Source organism: Entelurus aequoreus, linkage group LG12 (genome assembly GCF_033978785.1).
Source record: "Entelurus aequoreus isolate RoL-2023_Sb linkage group LG12, RoL_Eaeq_v1.1, whole genome shotgun sequence".
Classification (NCBI taxonomy): domain Eukaryota; kingdom Metazoa; phylum Chordata; class Actinopteri; order Syngnathiformes; family Syngnathidae; genus Entelurus; species Entelurus aequoreus.
The window spans coordinates 47,074,154-47,095,854 of NC_084742.1; the positions used below are offsets into that span (position 1 = coordinate 47,074,154).

A 21,701-nucleotide genomic window follows, 5' to 3' on the forward strand; every position below is an offset into this window, starting at 1 on the left:
AACCATCTCTGCAGCAATCCACCAATCAGGCATGTATGGTAGAGTGGCCGGACGAAAACTGTTTTTTAGTAAAAGTTTGCCAAAATGCACCTGAAAAACTCTCAGAACATGACAAACAAAATTCTGTGGTCTGATGAGACACAGATTGAAGTCTTTGGCGTAAATGCCAGGTGTCATGTTTGGAGGAAACCAGGCACTGCTCATCACCAGGCCAATACCATCCTTACAGTGAAGTAAGGTGGTGGCAGCATCATGCTGTGGGGATGGTTTTAGCAGCAGTAATTGGGATACTAGTCAGGACCCTAAGAACACAGCCAAGGTATCAAAGGAACAGTGGAATTAAAGATAAAGGTGATGATTGTTGCTCATGTGTCAGTAAGTAGCCTGTATGTCCTGAATGAGCTGAAAATTTTGATGTTAGAATGCTTTGAATTGGTTAAGAAATGGAAAAAAACCACACAAAAAAACGAGTGAAGTTGGCACGTTGTATAATTCGTAAATAAAAACAGAATACAATGATTTGCAAATCCTTTTCAACTTATATTCAATTAAATAGACTGCAAAGACAAGATATTTGATGTTCAAACTGAGAAACTTTTTTTTTTTGTGCAAATAATGATTAACTTAGCATTTAATGGCAGCAACACATTGCAAAAAAAGTTCTTACAGAGGCATTTTTACCACTGTGTTACATGGCCTTTCCTTTTAACAACACTCAGTAAACGTTTGGGAACTGAGGAGACCAATTTTTTAAGCTTTTCAGGTGGAATTTTTTCACATTCTTGCTTGATGTACAGCTTAAGTTGTTCAACAGTCCGGGGTCACCGTTGTGGTATTTTAGGCTTCATATTGCGCCACATGTTTTCAATGAGAGACAGGTCTGGACTACAGACAGGCCAGTTTAGTACCCGCACTCTTTTACTATGAAGCCACGCTGTTGTAACACGTGGCTTCGCATTGTCTTGCTGTAATAAGCAGGGGCGTCCATGATAACATTGCTTGGATGGCAACATATGTTGCTTCAAAACCTGTATGTACCTTTCAGCTTTAATGGTGCCTTCACAGATGTGTTTTCAGGACAACTCTGTAATGAACTTGAGTGGCCCAGCCAGAGCCCAGACTTGAATCCGATCTAAAGTTTCTGAAGAGATTTGTCAATTGTGCACCGACACTTCCCATCCAAGCTGATGGAGCTTGAGAGGTGCTGCAAAGAGGAATGGGCGAAACTACCCAAAGATAGGTGTCCCAAGCTTGTGGCATCGTATTCAAAAAGACTTGAGGCTGTAATTGCTGCCAAAGGTGCATCAACAAAGTATTGAGCAAAGGCTGTGAATAATGTACATGTGATTTCTTGTTTGTTTAATACATTTTCAAAAATGTATACAAATTCACTTTGTCATTATGGGATATTTTGTATAGAATTTTAAGAACAAATGTAAATGTATTCCATTTTGGGAAAAGGCTGTAACATAACAAAATGTGGAAAAAGTGAAGCGCTTTGAATACTTTCCTGATGGATGACCAGCAAAAAACAAGCTCCCGTGCCACAGTTTGGAAACTCCTGATCTTGACTCTGATCTAATTTTTAAATGGTCAATGCTCGCAGGAAGGGGAGCCCTCATGTTTGTCAAGTTGGGAGCGAACATGTCGCATATTTGCCATATTGATCAAATCGATAGGACACTGCACAGACGCTTGCCAGTCAAAGGTCTTGTCTACTCAGCTTGACTTTATGGAGAGAAGGCAGACAGAAGCAGTTGCTGCATGTGCTAAATAACTGTGTGCATGTTAGCTTTTAATGTAAGACTGATGTGAGAGCGCTCGCCACAATTGAATCACAGCCCCGAGACGCTAAGCAATGTCGCGGTCATGAAATATTTACAGCGCAGTGTCGATTTGACGACATCATGTGTCACTGGCAAAGACGATAAATGAGGCCGAGTTGGACGCCAGACAGGGTACGAGTGGCGGCGGCAGGGGAGCGCTTGATTCCGCCACGCAAGCCTGAGTACTATTGAAGTATGCTGATTGAATGCAGCGCTCAGGGAGATATATTTCACTGCTCCGAAAATAAACAAGTTTGAGCCAATGACTACCATTGACTCTCACTGTCAGGCCTTGAAGTGGCTCTTACGCCGACACACGCAGACACACACGGTGCACAACACAAGCCAACTTTTTTCTACTGAGCAGCAAATAACATTTATAAGCACATAATTACTAGAACCGCTGATAATTTTATTGATGATTATGATAAAGCAGTGTTGAAGGTACTTTAACATCTTTCCCACTCCTTAATGTTACGTTGTCGTATGTTATTTAGGGCATCAATTATGCTGGACAAGTCCAGTCATAGAGTATATTTAAATATTTGATTCTCAAAATATCAGTCACTTTTAAGGCTAATTGTATGAAACATGGCCAGGATGAGTTTTTGTGGTTATATTTAAAATGTCATAATAGGATAACTGAATATACTAATTTATACACTGTCGTCAGGACTGATTTGTTCCAATCGACGAAAATTCTAACCACTTTTTTTTTTTTTTAAAGTGAAAAAATATAGTAGATCCCTGCTATTTTCCAGGCTTGCATTCCAAAACGAATGGCGCAAGAAACACTTTATTTCAATATGCCTATCTTTTTTACGCCTATGCCTATAAAATGCATTATAAATACAATTTAACACATTAAGAATCAATTACAAAATTATTTTATACAGTATTGTACTTACAAAATGTGAAAGGTGCAGTAACGCCATGTATTGTTAAAGCATCTTCATGCTAGAAAATCTTTAATAAATGGACATCTGATAGATTTATTGCAGCAGCACAATTTACCCCCTGCACATAGTGCCATTAAACCACTTTCTGTTTAAGTTACAATTAAAAGATATTGACGTGTTTACAATTTAAAGAGGAGAATAGAAAGACAGAAATATCTACAAGACACAAATATCTACTGTATACATTTTGAGAGGGAGCTAAGGCAAAACCGTTTTAAAGGTCTAAGGGCCTCAGGGGTCAATGTTAAAGGGGAACTGCACTTTTTTTGTAATTTTGCCTATCGTTCACAATCATTATGAGAGACAAGGACACATATCTTTTTTTTAATTAGGATTTTAAAGATGATAAAAAAACGCTTGGAAAATTTGACTAATGGTTTAATTGATTGAAACTTTTTATTAGTACAGTACAGTACATATTCCGTACAATTGACCACTAAATGGTAACACCCGAATAAGGTTTTCAACTTGTTTAAGTCGGGGTCCACGTTAATCAATTCATGGTAGTCACAGTTGTAGCATTGAAAGCCCTTTAAAACTGTCATGATCCGTGGCCCGGATCATGTTTTGTATTTTCTGTTAGTTTTGGACTCCTTTAGTTCTTGTTTGTGCACCTCTGAGTTTGTTTTGGTTGCCATGGTTACTCATTGCGTTCACCTGTCTCTGATTAGTGCTCGCCCGCTCACCTGCTTCCCGAGCACTAATCAGAAGCATTATTTAAGCTTGCCTTTGCCAGTCAGTCGGCCTGGCGTCATTGTTCGCTTCATGCCTGGTCCACGTAAGATTTGTTTGTTCATGCCACAGCTAGTAAGTTTTCCTTGCCATAGTCTATGCTAAGTATTTGCTTTAGCTCCAAGTGCGATCAGCACATTGTGCCTTTGCCTTGTGTTACATTTTGTTGTACTACTTTGATTTGTGAGAATTAAATCATGTTCTTACCTGCACGCTTTGTCCGGAATTGGAGAACGAACCCCGCAGTAAGCTGCGAAAACCACGTCGTGACAAAAACTATTTCAAAACCCTCCAACATTTTATATACATTTTATATAAAATTTTATATACACACTGTAAGTCTGTATATAATGTAGCAACAGACATGTTCATAACAATATGTATGTATGTTCAATATTTACCATATTTTGATTTATGTTTGCATAGCAGCACACCTCCGACTTCTAGCAACAAATGTCTGTTCCTACTTTCGGAAACAAACAACAAAGATGACTATTTTTGGACAAATGAGGATTCACAACATTATCTTTTTGAAGCTGAATATGCGAACAGAGGATGAACTGCTGCTTTAAGAAGCGAGCACAAAGAAAAAGGTGAATCATTGGAGAAGACGAAAGCCGATAGAGTGAGATGAAAACGACTCGAAGCGGCAAATGTGGAATTTGGAGACTAGCTATTTCGACATAAATGCCGTGCTTACCCAAAATAAACCAAAAAAAACGTCCCCAGCCAGCTGGACCAAACACTCCATTGAGTGAGTCACTTTATATTGATCATTATACATGTAGCAAAACATGCCTGTTATTACAACAACAGTAAATACGCTGTCTGGCTAGCTGTGTACAAACAAAACATGACATTTGGGCTAATACTTTACAGATGCTGTAATATGGCTGTTTATTTTTTTCAGTCTGTACAGATTGGTGTTCTATTGCATCACAAACTCAAACGCGTCAAGAAGCTATGGCAAGAGTTTGAATCTGTTTGAAAATGCTTCTGACAACACAGAGTGATATAAATTGACAGGCTGACACTCAAATTGATCTCTGAACGGTGCAAGTTAAAAGTGCTGCGAGTCGCAAAAGTAGCAACTGCTGTTAGTGAGTTGTTACGGGCTGCTAAAGATGCACTGACGTCAGCAAAATCTAGAAGAAAAACTCAAAATCCCGAAACCTTCTGTGTCATCTGAATCAAATGAGTCTCTGAACACAGGACACGAGGGGAAGTGAGATTTGATGCTACAAAAAATAGTTGATGACATAGAAATTGCAAGATTAGATCACAAACCAGACCTGGAAAGAGTAACAAGAGAACTTAAAGAAGATCTGAGAAAAGCAACAACAGAATACAAAGATCTGAGAAGTTTGCTGGAAAATATAGAAAGTCTGCAAACTCAGAATAATAATGTGGGAAGGGATTTACAGGAAATGCGTCAAGAAGTAAAGATTCTGCAAGAGGAAATTACTGCAATGAAACGAGACAACATCAATCAGAGGGATATCAAAGATAAACAAATTAATGATATCATTGTGACAGAGCACCGAATTAAACCAAGATCTGTCGCGAAAGCTGTGAATAATGGAGGAGAACCAGATGACATGGCTGTTGCCTCAGCAGAACAGCAAGTGGTCAACTTTCTGCAATCAAAGAACATTTAAATTGACATTAATTGCAACATATCCCACTGTATGGAAGAAACAACACCACCATGCTCGGGAAACTCATTAACAGGACATTTTAAATGGCACTGATGAAACAGGGAAAGAAGCTGAAGGGTAAAAATAAGTACTCGAGTGAGCACCTCACCAAACGTACTGCATGAAATCGCCAAAAAAAAGCACGCGACTTGAAAAAAAGGGGAAAGATTCAGTGAATTTGGAGCGCCAACTGTAAATATCTATATCAAGCTGAATGGCGGTCCAGAAGCAAGAGTACTTGTTGTCCATGACATCAAGGACATGAACAAATATTAAAGTTAATACGACGACGATGATAATGGAGTCTGGCGGAAAACAAACACCTAAATTCAACACCAACACTACTATGTTTCAGGGGACCACTAAACAAGAAGACCTGGATTCAGGAGCACATCCACCTACACTTATAGAGATTAGTGAAAGAACATCAAAGATTGTTTAACAAGAAAATATGGAACTAAAAAACTTCTGCAACAAAGACCATACAAACGGGATTTGGAGAATGACATAGATCCATATACAATTATTTTCTCCCACATCAGTAACAATTATTATACAGATGAACAATATAATAGCAACATTAAATGTGATATGTGAATTATTTATTTCAGCAGCAGAAGCTTGTATGCAAATTACAACAACATGAAGCACTTTTTAGAACAATTCAACAAACCCTTCACAGTGATCGCTGTCACAGAAACATGGATTGATGATTAAAAAAAAAGTATTACATTTTGATCTGGAAGGATATGAAATAAACTGCATCAAAAGAACCGACAAGAATGGAGGTGTACGTGATGAAGAACCTGAACTACAAAGTGGTAAAAAAAAAACATGTCAGTTGCAATTGATAACATCTTAGAATGTATAACCATTGAAATATGTGATGGAAAAAGTAAAAACATATTCATCAGTTGCATTTATAGATCGCCTAAGTCAAGTATAGAAACATTTGAAGACTGGATCAAAGCCAATTGTATGGACACCGGTCAAAAAATTATTCTCTTATGTGGTGACTTCAGTATTGACCTATTGCACCCTAATAAGCAAAGGTCCATTAATGACTTTATTGATATCATCAGTTTATATCCTAAAATTACAAAGCCAAGCAGAATCACAGGACACTGTGCCACACTTATTGATAATATGTTTACCAATGATTTTGATAACACTACAAGTGGTCTACTTATAACTGACATTAGTGATCATCTGGCAGTTTTCACAATCTATGATGGAAACTAAAAGAAGAGGAACGTGGACGGCAAAAGACATTACGAATACGATGCACAGAGAAGAGTATAATTGCTTTAAAAAATGAGCGAGAAAAGCAAAATTGGGACAAATTGTACAAAAAAAAGATGTTGATGAAGTATAAGGTACATTTTTAAACACGTTCATAATACTTTATGACAAACATTGTCCATGGAAACAACTTTGTAGGAAGCAGACAAAGAACAATCAACCATGGATGACAAAAGGATGAAAAAGACTTCAATCGATTGTAATGGAATTGATATGGAAACAATAAAAAAGGTTATTGAAGAGAGCCTAAGACCGTTAATGTGTATTAGTAACTAATAGTAGCTAAAGATGTAATGATTTATAAGACTGGAGACAAACACCAATTTACAAATTACAGACCTGTTTCCTTACTTCGACAATTTTCTAAAATGATTGCAAAACTGTATAAGATTGGACAATTTTATAAACAAACATAAAATACTCACTGAGAACCAAAATGGATACAGAGCTAATATTTCAACATCGATGGCTTTAATTGAAATAACAGAGGAAATTACCAATTCAATAGATAGTAAACAGTGGGCTGCCGCAGTGTTTATGGATTTAACTAAAGCATTCGACACAATTAATTATAATATTTTAATATAAAAATTAGAATGGTTGGTCTAAAACTGGATAAGAAGTTACTTAACCAACAGGAAACAATATGTGAAGCTCTGCAAACACACGTCTACAACGCTAATTATATCCTGTAGCGTACTCCAGGGATCAATACTGGGACCAAAATTGTTCAATCTTTATATAAATGATATTGGTAAAGTTACAAAAGATTTAAAGTTAGCATTATTCACGGACAATGCAACAGCATTTTGTTCAGGAGAGAACACACAGAAGCTAATACAAATAATAACAGAAGAAATGGACACATTAAAAAGATGGTTTGACAAAAACAGACTATACTAGAACCTCGGTAAAAAATAAAATAATGCCATTTGGTAACAGTAGAAGGGAAAGTCAAACACAAATACAAATAGACGGAATAGACATTGAAAGAGTAAATTTAATCAAATGTCTAGGTCTAATGATTGATGATAAAATAAACTGGAAATATAATATAAAAATATACAACATAAGGTGGCAGGAAACATATCAATAATGAATAAAGCTAAATATGTATTGGACCAAAAATCACTCCATATTCTCTACTGTTCGCTAGTGTTAACATATCTTAGGTATTGTGCAGAAATATAGGGAACTACAAAAGTATGCTTCAGTCACTAACCGTGTTACAAATAAAATCAGTTAGAATAATACATAATGTTGGATATAGAGAACACTCAAACCCTTTATTTATTGAATCGAAAATATTGAAATTCTACAATACAGGGAATTTATGCACAAAGCAAACTATAACCTGCTACCCAGAACGTACAACAATTCTTCTCAACAAAAGAGGAGAAATATAACCTTAGAGAAAAATGTAATTTAAAACATTTGTATGTACGTACAACACTTTAAACCTTTAGTATATCAGTATGAGGAATTAAATTATAGAATGGATTGAGTAAAGAAACAATGTGCTGATATGATCCAGTTTAAGAAACTTTTCAAATTCAAAATGTTTACAAAGTACAAAGAAGAAGAACCATGATAAACATTTCGAACTTATTGATAATCTTATTCATACTTGCCAACCTTGAGACCTCCGATATCGGGAGGTGGGGGGGCGTGGTCGGGGGCGGGGCGTGGCTAGGGGCGTGGTTAAGAGGAGAGTATATTTACAGCTAGAATTCACCAAATCAAGTATTTCATATATATATATAATATATATATATGTATGAAATACTTGACTTTCAGTTAATTCTAGCTATATATATGTATATACATATATATATATATATATGTATATATATTTATTTTTTATTTTTATTTTATTATACATATAAATAAAATACTTGAATTTCAGTGTTCTGCAGGCTATCCAGTAGATGGCAGTATTGTCCTGTTTAAGAGTGTCACAACATTGCTGTTTACTGCAGACGAACTGCTTTACGGTAGACTAAACGGTTGTTGCGTGTTGTTACCGCGCTGGGAGGACGTTAAGGAAACTGCCTAACAATAAACCCACATAAGAAACCAAGAACTCTCTCTCCTCTCTGTTGTACACTCTACTCTCTAAAAGCCGTAGATGTTATGACGTCATTGGGCAGGCAAGCTGTTTATATTATGGGAAAGCGGACGTGAGAACGGCTGTCCCCACTCAGGTCCGCATTGAGCTGGAGGGGGCGTGGCCTCCAGCTCCGGCTGAATACCGGGAGTTTGTCGGGAGAAAATCTCTGTCGGGAGGTTGTCGGGAGAAGCGCTGAATACCGGGATTCTCCCGCTAAAAACAAGAGGGTTGGCAAGTATGATCTTATTCATCTAACCATATGAAATACAGCTTACTTTACTATTTATTATTTATTTATTTATGGTATTATTTATGGAGTGCGTTGTGATTAAATTGAGAAAAGGATGGGAACAAACGTGTTAGCACTTGCTAAGTAATGGAAACGGGGTAGGAATAAATAAGTTCTGCTTCTTCCTCCTATTTTTCGAACATGTTGAAAAAAGAAACTGGAAATTGTGATGTATCATGTTGTAATAATGTATGCATGTTCGAAATAAACCTAAACCATAACCATAATCATACAGTGGATCCTTGATTTATGAACCCCTCTATTTGTAAACATTTTCAATTTACCAACTTTTAGATCGAGCCGAACGCTACGTTAATTTTGTGTCACGTACATGCTGCACAGTACATAGTCACTTCTCGGCCCGTGTGCACCTTTTTCTGTGGTTTTGCCTTTTTGCTAACTCAATGAGTCCCAAAAAAACAACAGACCAGCGTGGAAAGAAAAAGGGATTTGCTCTGGCGTTAAAAAATTTTGCAAGAAGTACATTAATGGCGCTCACAAGAATGGAAGAATCGACTAAGCAGGCTTTGTACTAGAGCAAGTTTTAATTGTGATGAGACCAGACTTTTCTAGAAAAAAATGCCAAAGCAGACTTTTTTACAGTGGTGGAGAAGAGCTACCTCTTGTACGCCTCTTTCAAATGCACACACACACGCAACACACAAACACACGGACCCTTCCCCCCAATCTCTCCCTCTGTCTATCTGCTCCTTTCTCGTCAGCTCTTCCTTTGCCAATGTTAATGTAAGTGCATTTTACTTGTTTAAATGTTTATTATCCTAAACAAGTTAAAGTTAAGGATTTTTGTGATTTCTGATCATTAATGAGGGCACCAAAGAGACGTGTGTGTGTGTGTGTGTGTGTGTGTGTGTGTGTGTGTGTGTGTGTGTGTGTGTGTGTGTGTGTGTGTGTGTGTGTGTGTGTGTGTGTGTGCATGTGTGTGTGTGTGTGTGTGTGTGTGTGTGTGTGTGTGTGTGTGTGTGTGTGTGTGTGTGTGTGTGTGTGTGGGTGGGTGTGCGTGTGTGTGCGTGTGTGTGGGTGTGTTCTGGCAATGCTTAATGGGGACATCGCTCTGTTTACACAGTCACCTTTAGGGGACCTCTGACGGTATGGGGACAAAAAAAACAGGTGCCCTAAAGGGAAACCTTTTTAAATGATAGTCAGATCCATTCTGAAGATGCCTAAATGATTGTTTAGCTTTGGCCCATAAAACATGTTTACTGGTTAGTTTCTTTTCATTCAGAATATTCCATCCTTCTATATATGGCAGTTGGAGTTGCAGAAAACTTCATTACTGCTAAATAGCAGTTTTCAGTAATGTCACAGAAGATGCAGGATTTTCTTTAACATTTAAGTGGTGAAACTTTATAAGAGGACAGCTGTAGTGCTGTATTCTGAGGATCATGTCATATTTAATTGGAACTTTTTTTTTTTAATGGTCCTCAGTAGTCACGTACAAATGTGTGTGAATTATGCAAAATTATTTTAATTTGGTCCCCATGAACCATATTAACTCTTTTTCCCCAGGGGTCCCCCGGTAAGAATGATCAGCACATTACTTCATCAATCCAGAGATTTAAAGACGTGTATGAGCTAACTTTATGCCTCCACAACCTGTAGAAAGGGTGGTCCCCACAAGTGATGATCAAAAACTTGGTCCCCATTCCAAATGATAACCCGTGTGTTTGTGTGTGTGTGTGTGTGTGTGTGTGTGTGTGTGTGTGTGTGTGTGTGTGTGTGTGTGTGTGTGTGTGTGTGTGTGTGTGTGTGTGTGTGTGTGTGTGTGTGTGTGTCTGTGTCTGTGTCTGTGTCTGTGTCTGTGTCTGTGTCTGTGTGTGTGTTTGTGTGTGTGTTGGCAGACCAGCGCATACAAAGAACAGAAGCTTGTTGTTGTTGTTGTTTCGACTTGTTATTAAAGAGAAAGTTGATCCACATACCAAAGACTATAAAAATGGGACCCATAACCTCCCTGGTTGGCACTCAGCAACAAGGGTTGGAGTTGGGGGTTAAATCACCAAAATGATTCCCGGGCGCGGCGCCGCTGCTGCCCACTGCTCCCCAAGGGGATGGGTCAAATGCAGAGGACAAATTTCACCACATCTAGTGTGTGTGTGACAATCATTGGTACTTTAATCTTTAATCTTAATCACTTCCTTGTTATGTTTGTTTGATGTCCAGTACTGCATAGTGTCGAGGCTGGAACCCATTATTCATATTTACATTGTTTCTTATGAAGAAATGTGCTTCATTATGCTAACTTTTTCAAGAACCAAATAAGTTTGTACATCGAGGTTCCGCTGTATTTTTTTTAATGAGAAATACCAGTTTTGAGTGAGAGGCTTATGTTATGTTTGTTTGATGTCCAGTACTGCATAGCACTGTGTCGAGGCTGGAAGCCATTATTCATATTTACATTGTTTCTTATGAAGAAATGTGCTTCATTATACTAACTTTTTCAAGAACCAAATAAGTTTGTACATCGAGGTTCCGCTGTATTATTTTAATGAGAAATACCAGTTTTGAGTGAGAGGCTTTAAATAAAATGAGGACTGACTGTGGCAGGATGTTGAAGGATACATCCATTTGTGTCTGTGTGGTCTCTTTTTGTCCCTGTGACACGTGTCCTCTTACTTGGGTGAGCAGATAGGTCACCCAAGAAAAGCTTTTATGACATGCGACATGCCGCTGAGGCGTAGTTTGCGAGGAGGGGGCATGTGCGACATGTTGTGTGTGTGCTCAATAGGGGGAGTTTTTTTAGACATGTTTTTTTTTTTTTTTTTGCAAAGTGAATAATTGAAAGGCCTGCAGGATTAAAAATGCTGTTGCCAAGAGTGAAAGTAATTTGGTTCAATCCAGAGGGACTTGACCTGAGTCGTAGATTATACCAGTTGTGACTGATTTCTTTTTGCCTTCATGTGCAGCTTTTACATGCAGGATGGGGTGCAGTTGAGGTCAGGGTGCACGTGAAGACAAACCGCAACTAGGTATTTTCCAGTTTTTATGATCAGTTACATTACTTATTTAAATTAAAGCTAAAGTACCCATGATTGTCACACACACACTAGTTGTGGCGAAATGATTCTCTGCATTTGACCCATCACCCTTGATCACCCCCTGGGAGGTGAGGGGAGCAGTGAGCAGCAGCGGTTGCCGCGCCCGGGAATCATTTTTGGTGATTTAACCCCCAATTCCAACCTTTGATGCTGAGTGCCATGCAGACTGTAATTTTGAAAGAATACAACTCAAATGGCCGAGTGTTTAACATGTTTGCTGCACATCCCTCATGATGGGATGATGCACTTATTCAGTTCGTTTTAGATATTGTTCATCATTTCCATGTTTATCTTATTCTTCAGTACTGTGTTTCCTTTTAACACCACATATTCAATTTAAACACACAAGTTCCATTTTCTACAATGTTTTTTTTTTTTAATCCAGGATGTTCAGATTGTAAGCACGGACGAGAACCAGGTTTTCCTGGCCTTGCAGGAGTGGCACCAGACGGACACCTACAACCTCTACCAGTCGGACTCACAGGGCGTCTATTACTCCATCGTCCTGGAGAATGTCCGCAGTACCAAGCAGCCCGAGGAGAACGTCCTGATTGACATCCTGGAGGTGAGAAGACACTGCACCCACATATTTAAACCACGTCTATTTAGATAAGGGCTAAGTCCCCTGTAGTTCCATGGTGCGGGTCTCTAATTAGCAGTGGGTTCAAAAACATTGCCATTAACAGTTATGGCTATAGGCAACCCCGTGAGGTAGTTTTCTGTTAACTCTACAATATAGTGCATTTAAAGCCCAGCAGCTTTATATCCGTTTGTGTTTTAAAATGTTGCTACTTGGCGTGAAACTCATTGCTTCCATGTTGTGCAATGTTGTTGATAAATGATCATGTTGTCAGAGAGAACTATGTATATAGGTAAATATATACATATACAATACAGGCCAAAAGTTTGGACACACCTTCTCAGTCAATGTGTTTTCTTTATTTTCATGACAATTTACATTGTAGATTGTCACTGAAGGCATAAAGAAAACGCATTGAATGAGGAGAAGGTGTGCCAGTGGGAGCTCGGACAGGCGGTAAATCTGACGCTACTTTTCTGAGCATGCACGGTTTTTGCTTGGTGGTGAGAAAGAATTTACCATCAATCCCATTTGGGTGCTCGGCATTGTATGTGGGTGTTCGGGCCCTGAAGCACCCACGGGATCGGCGCCTATGATATATATATATATATATATATATATATATATATATATATATATATATATATATATATATATATATATATATATATATATATATATCCATCCATGTTCTAACGCTTGGGTCGCGGGGGTGTTTGAGATATAATAAAAATAAACTATGATAATATAATAAAATATTGTGAACCTCGAGTCAAAAAGTTTGGGTACCCAGTGACGTGCGGTGAGGTTCATGGCTGGTGAGGCACTGACTTCATCACAGTCAGATTTACAAACATATGAACCCTAAAGAGTATCTTATTCACCATTTGATTGGCAGCAGTTAACGGGTTATGTTTAAAAGCTCATACCAGCATTCTTCCCTGCTTGGCACTCAGCATCAAGGGTTGGAATTGGGGTTAAATCACCAAAAATTATTCCCGGGCGCGGCGCCGCTGCTGCCTACTGCTCCCCTCACCACCCAGGGGGTGAGCAAGGGGATGGGTCAAATGCAGAGGACAAATTCCACCACACCTAGTGTGTGTGACAATCATTGGTACTTTAACTTAACTTTAACTTTACACATACAAACTGTAGCACACAAAAAAGCACATTTAATTAAAAAAACGTTATTATGGTCTTACCTTTACTTATAAATGAAGTCCATGCGCCGCTCCTTCTGAACAAAAGCATCGATAACTTGTTTATAGAAGTCTTCCTTATCTTTCTTCAGTTTTAAAAGTCTCTCTGTCTCGATGGAGATCTTCTTTTAATTATTACCTCCTGCTTCGATTGAAAATCCAGTTTAGAAAACTGTTTTATTTTATATATGTAATCCTCCATGTTAAAAGTTCAGGCGAGAGGAAAAAATAAACGATTGCTGCTAACTGTTGCTGCCTGTTGTCACTTCTTCTGCAGCTGAGTAGTCGCAAGAATGATATCAATCAATCAATCAATGTTTATTTATATAGCCCTAAATCACAAGTGTCTCAAAGGGACCTGGGATCACTACCGCCCTCTACCACCAGGAGGCGGGATTACTGCGAGCCTCACCCAGTGCGTCTTCGCAGCCGTTTTATGATTGCTCAGCACAAGAAATACGTTACACACATACAGTTGTTGACAAAATACACTGTACATTATATACCTCACCTAACTAAACTATGGAAATGTATAATATAATTCATATAGCAATATGGTCTCACTGCACAGCAGGCCAGCAGTTAGCCGAGTCATTGCGCAATCCATGGCGAGGCTCAACTGGCTCTTCTCAGTATTTGAACGGCAAATGTGAAAATTCAGCGATTTTGAATAAAAATAATCTAAAACTGGTGAAGTTAAATGGAAAATAACTTTATAGTATAATCACTGGATACATATAACAATTTAATTTTTTTTTTTTCTTTTTACATTTTTTTTCTTTCCATGATGGCACGTGAGGCCCCGCCTCACCTGCCTCCCTTGACTGCACGTCACTGTGGGTACCCCTGGTTATAGTGTACAGTAATGCATTTTTTACATGGGCCTCCATTGGTGATTTATTCAACTTATTCAATGTCTTAATATCATGTCGTAATTATTAGGAGTGTCAAAAAAATGTTTCCGAAAGAATCACGATTCTTATATGTAACGATTCGTAGTCGACTTTATTAAATGTTTGGGTAGAATTTTATTAAACAAAACCAGTTTTCTTTTAAGTAATATAAATGTGTCACAGCTGTTTGTCTATTTTATGAAGGAATGTAGTTAATCATCGAACTGGCACCAATATTATTAAAAAGTATGGATTTTGAATCGAGAATCCTTTTTGAATTGAGAATCGATTCTGAATTGAATCGTTACCCCCCAAGAATTGAATCGAATCGTGCGGTGCCCAAAGATTCACAACCCATCAATGATATTTTTAAATTGACCCTGTTTTTTTTGTTTGTTTTTTAAAAACAGGTCAGAGGAATCAAAGGTGTCTTCCTGGCCAATCAGAAGCTCGACGGCAAGGTGAGGACTCTCATTACTTACAATAAAGGACGAGATTGGGAGCCATTGACCCCGCCAGCCACGGACATGAACGGCAAGACTATCACCTGCAAAGCGGTATGCTGTGCATCGACACAAAGCACGTCTGTTAGTAGCTCAACATCTATCTTTAAAGTGATTTGTTCCTGAGATTACAGCACATTTATTAGCACTACGGCATGCTATTTGCTCCGTTTATGTATAGACAAGACTAGATATGCCTGTAAAATTATTTTTGTAAATGCAGATTTTGCTTTTTATACAATTGGATATAATAAAATAGTGCAGCAAGCGGACGCTTATTTTCATAATATCAGTCAAACATGTCTGCCATGATTGTCTCTATAGCCCGACTGCCAGCTCCACCTGCACCTGCGGTGGGCAGACAACCCTTACGTGTCGGGGACAGTCCACACCAAAGAATCTGCTCCAGGTCTCATCATGGGAGCGGGTCAGTTTAGCACGTTTTTTCCACCCTGCATGACTTCCTGTTTCCATGTGAGCTGCTTCAGTCCGATGTAATACACAAGATTTCCCTCAGGTAACCTTGGCTCCAAACTGGTGGAGTACAAAGAGGAGATGTACATCACGTCTGACTGTGGGAAGACATGGAGACAGGTACAAACACTCCCTGTCTTGTGTCACCTTCCTGCTCCAGTTAGAAGGTCTTAGCCATTATCCCGACTGCACTTTGCAATATGGTAAATTATACCATTATACCAATTTCTTATTTGATTATGTACTGGCATGTGTTTGTATTTGGTCACAGAATCCTTTAGAGGATTATTCTACTAAGGAAATATGCCCTTAGATAGCATCAAAAGTGCACATGTCCATCACAGGCTCTCCAGAGAGTGGTGGCTCATGCAACCAGGAAATTGGAATCCTACAGGAATACAGGTTTGGATTTTAAGAGGAAGTGTAAAGACATTAGCAACATCTGGTAGGAAGCCCTCACAAGTAGGAGTAGAGGATAGGGGTCGGAGGTCACCCGACTCAAACCGATCACAGGAAATAGGTTGACTGGCCAAGTAACAAACTGGGTGTTATCCAAACTGGCTGGCCCCAAGGCTAGAACAACAAAGAGTAACTGTCTTTGTGTAAAAGGTATTTAAGGACAGTTGTCGAAGAAGACAGCAGAAGAGTGATCAGGCCCATACTCTTTCTCCTGGAAGCTGCAGCTCCAGTCTGAGGCTCACTAAAACAAAGAAAGCTTTTTGTTTGACGATTCCTCGTTGGTGTGTTCTTGGCTCATCCCCCATAACACAGTCACTCTGTCCTGGGAGAGTGGTACGACCATCAAATATACAACAGCAGCACCAAACAGAATTTTCCATGTGTTCTCTGAAGGTTTTCGAGGAGGAGCATCACATCTTGTACCTGGACCACGGCGGCGTGATTGTGGCCATCAAGGACACCTCCATCCCGCTCAAGATACTCAAGTAAGAGCGCTCTTTTGCTACCAGGTGCCATCCATTAGGAATGAGTTGCTCTAGTATGGTTCAACAATGGGCTAGCACTCAGGAAGGTCAGGTGGTGTGTTTATCATTGTATTGTAGACAGCTGAGAGCTATTCCTAACATTTTAACTAGCCTCTTTTGAGACATACAAAGGTCAATATATTAGAAATGGAACACTGGATACTGCTCTTAAGGTCTTAGTGTTCTAACTACTGTATTTCCCGGACTGTAACGCGCACTTAAAATCCTTTCATTTTCTTAAAAATCGACAGTGCGCCTTATAACCCGGTGCGCCTAATGTACAAACAATAATTATGGTTGTGCTTACCCATCTTGAAGCTATTTTATTTGGTACATGGTGCAATGATAAGTGTGACCAGTGGATGGTAGTCACACATAAGAGATACGTATGACGCCAGTAAACAACACCAAAACTGGAAATGTTCCATTGAGAATATAGAACATTACACGCAGCGCTCAAAAATTTGTCAAAATGTTTAAGTACGACTTTGGAAAGCTATGAAGCTGCACCGCTTGATGGATTGTCGGCGCATTACGGCTACCATAGTCAGACATGCGAGCATTACTATGGTGTGTGTATAAGGACCAGAAAATAGCTCCTATTAGCAGACATATTATCTGGCATTTTGCTTTGCAATATTATGCAAAAACAACTTTTATTACGTCCTGGTACCTGCTGATTTGTATTTGAGATCTGCATGGGTCTGAAAATGTGCGCGCGCGTCCGCCATTGTAGTCAGTGCTGACACTGTAGTCGATAAGCTTCTTCTTTTTCTCTATCTTCTTGTTATGGGACATTCATCCTTAGCTGTTGCCATTTCTAATATAATGTATATCACAATGTTCTAACGTATATCTGTCAGTAGACTTGCTATGGAAGCGCTAAAAACTACCGGTGTAGTGGGTTTACATTATTCACCCACGGAACTTTAGTTATTAGAGAGTTCCGGTTGGACGGTTTTACACGGGACACGTTTCCGGCGTTGTTGGCGCACTAGTGAGCTACGGATGAGGAGATGCTGCTCCGTTGTTGATTCAAGTTAAGTCTGAATGTCATTAAAACTGACTTGTTATGCACCTGCTCTTCAGAACGCAGCCTCCCGTCTTCAGGCCAGGGTCTTCTAAAGATCCCAAAAACTAATTTTAAAGCCCGCGGAGATCTGGCATTCCAGGCTATAGCTCCCAGACTCTGGAACAACTTGCACCAGTCCCTCCGTGAGCTTGACTGTGTTGACATTTTTAAGAAACATTTGAAAACTTCTCTTTTTAGTAAAGCTTTTAGTTAGTACACCTTTTAATTATAATTTTTAATCCACTTGTATCCCTTTTATGATGTTGCCCCTGTTGTTTTAATTTAATTGTTGTTTTACTTCACCTATGTTTTGTACAGCGCTTTGTGATTTTATCTGTAAAAAGCGCTTTATGAATAAAATGTACTTACTTACTTACCGGTAAAGCAAAGATGAAGGAGAGAAGACGCTGTCGAAGGTGAGCCACGTAAATAAGACCGCCCACAAAACGGCGCATCCTGAAGCGACTTAAAGATGGTGTGTAAAATAAAATCAATGCAACATTTTGACCAAAGAACCACCATTGCATGTTATGTAGACCACAAGGAAGTGTTTTAAATTTAGAAAAAAATCATAATACGACCCCTTTAATGCGCCTTATAATCCGGTGCGCCTTTTGTATGAAAATAGACCCGCTCATAGGCAGTTCGCTTTATAATCCGGTGCGCAATATGGTCCGGAAAAACGGTTCAATAAGCGAGTGCATGGTCAACAAAAGGGATCTCTAATTAAAAACATTGCTCACATTAGTTGATTTTGGTTTGGTTTTCGCCCCAAACTGGCAGACGCTGCAAGGGTCAGCATCCAGCAGCTTTATCGACCTCTGCGTTCGCATTTAAAATGTTGCTACTCTGCTGCCGGTGTGACAGTATTTATGTTACACCGTGCCGGTGTTCCTTAACGCTGTACAACATTGGTTCTTTTGCTGCTGTGTTGTAATAATTAGGCACAATATGATGATTAGGCATCTATGTCTTCCTTTCCATTTTCATTATGAAAATAGTACAGTAATAATGAGAAAGGAGTAGAAATGAGAAATTATAGATAAGACACGTTATCAGAACAGGACTTTTTGACATGCCACCATGCTGCAGTTCAAGCGTTGCGTTTGTCCCCTTTCCTAATTACGGCTACTGCTGCCTTGTAATTGAAACACAGCGCCATACTGTATTTATGTATCTATATGCAGAACTCGCAGCAAGGGTCCTAGTTTGCAAACATGAATGAGAGCAAGTGGTTTGTTGCTAGTTTGCACCAAAGTATCTACCGTATTTTCCGGACTATAGGACGATTGTAAGGCGCACTGCCGATGAATGGTCTATTTTCTGATCTTTTTTCATATATTAGGCGATTATAGGGCGCATTAAAGGAGTCATATTATTGTTATTTTTTTTCTAAATGTAAAACACTTCCTTGTGGTCTACATAACATGTAATGGTGGTTCTTTGGTCAAAATGTTGCATAGATTATGTTTTGCAGATCATCTTCAAGCCGCTTTCTGACAGTCGCTTCAGGATGCTTCGTTTTGTGGGCGGTCTTATTTACGTGGCTCACCTTCGGCAGCGTCTTCTCCCCGTCATCTTTGTTGTAGTGGTGTAGCGTGCAAGGACGGGAGTGGAAGAAGTGTCAAAAGATGGAACTAACTGTTTTAATGACATTCAGACTTTACTTAAATCAATAACAGAACAGCATCTCCTCATCCGAAAACAACCACACCGGAAATGTGTCCCATAAAAAACCGTCCGACCGGAACTCTAATAACTAAAGTTAATGTTAAAGTACCAATGATTGTCACACACACACTATGTGCGGTGAAATTTGACCTCTGCATTTGACCCATCCCCTTGTTCACCCTCTGGGAACAACAGGTGAGGGGAGCAGTGGGCAGCAGTGGTAGCCGCGCCCGGGAATCATTTTTGGTGATTTAACCCCCAATTCCAACCCTTGATGCTGAGTGCCAAGCAGGGAAGTAATGAGTCCCATTTTTATAGTCTTTGGTCTATAGTCTTTACTCAGCCGGGGTTCGAACTCACAACCTACCGATCTCAGGGCGGACACTCTAACCACAAGGCCACTGTGTATGTGTAAAGTTCCTTGGGTGAATAATGTAAACTCACTACTGGTATGTTTTAATGCTTTCATGGCGAGTTTACTGACAGATATAAGTAAGAACTTTACACTACTTTATATTAGAAATGGCAACACCCGAGGATGAATGTCCCATAACAAGAAGATAGAGGACAAGAAGAAGCTCATCGACTTTGGTGTTTGCACGGACTACAAAGTCGGAGGCGCGCAATTTTTCAGGATTTATGCAGATCCCAAATACAGATCAGCAGGTACCAGAAGTTAAGAAAAGTTGCTTCTGCATAATATTGGGAAACAAAACGCCAGATATGTCTTACACACACCATAATAATACTCGTATGTTGAAGCACATCAAGCATTGCGGCTTCATAGCTTACCAAAGTCATACTAAAACATTTGCGCCGTGTGTAATGTTCTATATTTTCAATGGAACATATAAAATGTTGGTGTTGTTTACTTGAGTCATATTGCCATCATAGTGCAGTCTACATGTATCTATTATGTTTGACTGCCATTACTGGTCACACTTATCATTACAACATGTACCAAAAAAAATTTCTTGGAGGTCGGTAAGGAAAACCAGAATTAATCCGTACATTAGCTATAAGGAGGCGCACTGTCGAGTTTTGAGGGGAAAAAAAGGTTTTTAAGTGTGCCTTATAGTCTGGAAAATACGGTAGTTAATTTGTCTGTTTTATTTGCCCCTTTCTACTATTTAATTGCCACAAATGAGCTTCTGCAACCGAGAAGGTCGCACACATGTTTTCATCTCCAATGTGTGTCTTGTGCAGGTTCAGCATCAACGAGGGACATACGTGGACGGTCCACAACTTCACCAGCACCTCGGTCTTTGTCGATGGACTGCTGAGCGAGCCGGGAGACGAGACCCTGGTGATGACGTGAGTCCCAAAAAACCAGCAGGAAACGTCACTATATGACTTCATCGGGTACACTTGCACACATCCACACTAAAAGATACATATTGAATTAGACCTATGGAGTCTTCCTGGTCTTTGAGAAGTGTCTCTATTCTCTACCATGCATAATGGATCAGACCGACGACTAATTATTATCCAGAGCGTAAAATGAAGTGCACCCCTTCAGCTTGTCCACTCTGGCCCCTGCTGATTGGTTGTTAAGGGTCAGACAGACCACTCTCTCTCATCCCGACAATTCCCGTTCGACCTGCTGGAGCGTGGCATCCAATTTCTCGCCATTCTCTCTTTTTTTTTTTTTTTCCCAGCAAAGTCTTTGTCTGGTTGAAGCTCAGGAGGGCTCAGCTGATGCGTGCACTTTGACCTTTTGGCTCCTATGTGATATTTTCCTTTGATGCTTCTTCTCTCTGTTTCCATCCCTGCCAGTGGCCTTGAAAGCAGAAGACTGCTGGCCTGCAGTTCAAAACGGAAGCATTTTGCAAACATATCACCATGAATTGGGTTCAATTGTGAGCAATGAAAAGTGTCCACCTAATAGAACAGTACAAGGACCATATGTGCATCAAATGTGACAGATATATTACACGTAAAATAACATTATGTAACTCGTGTATAGACTAGGGTTGTTCCGATACCAATATTTTGCTACCGGTACCAAAATTTATTTTGATACTTTTCGATACATTTCTAAATAGAGGGGACCACAAAAATGTCATTATTGGCTTTATTTTAACAAAAAATCTTACAGTACATTAAACATATGTTTCTTATTGCAATCGAAGAACAATTTTGTCCTTAAATAAAATAGTGAACATACAAGACAACATGTCTTTTAGTAGTAAGTAAGCAAACACAGGCTCCTAATTTGTCTGCTGACATATGCAGTAACATATTGTATCATTTCTCATTCTATTATTTTGTCAAAATTATGAAGGACAAGCCGTAAAAATTGATTATTAATCCACTTGTTCATTTAATGTTAATATGTAGTTATTTTCCGTTTCAACA

At 39.2% G+C, this 21,701-nt stretch overlaps 1 protein-coding gene across 8 annotated transcripts in view; it reads left to right on the forward strand.

Moving 5' to 3' along the window:
• Positions 1–21,701, forward strand: part of sorcs2 (sortilin-related VPS10 domain containing receptor 2) — a 484,520-nt gene that overhangs the window by 423,026 nt on the left and 39,793 nt on the right. For all 8 annotated transcript variants that reach the window (XM_062066129.1, XM_062066128.1, XM_062066130.1 and 5 more), the window contains 6 exons: positions 12,354–12,533; positions 15,051–15,197; positions 15,468–15,570; positions 15,661–15,737; positions 16,470–16,561; positions 20,550–20,657. In XM_062066129.1, the coding sequence (XP_061922113.1) occupies positions 12,354–12,533; positions 15,051–15,197; positions 15,468–15,570; positions 15,661–15,737; positions 16,470–16,561; positions 20,550–20,657 (707 nt within the window). The remainder of the gene's footprint in view (positions 1–12,353; positions 12,534–15,050; positions 15,198–15,467; positions 15,571–15,660; positions 15,738–16,469; positions 16,562–20,549; positions 20,658–21,701) is intronic.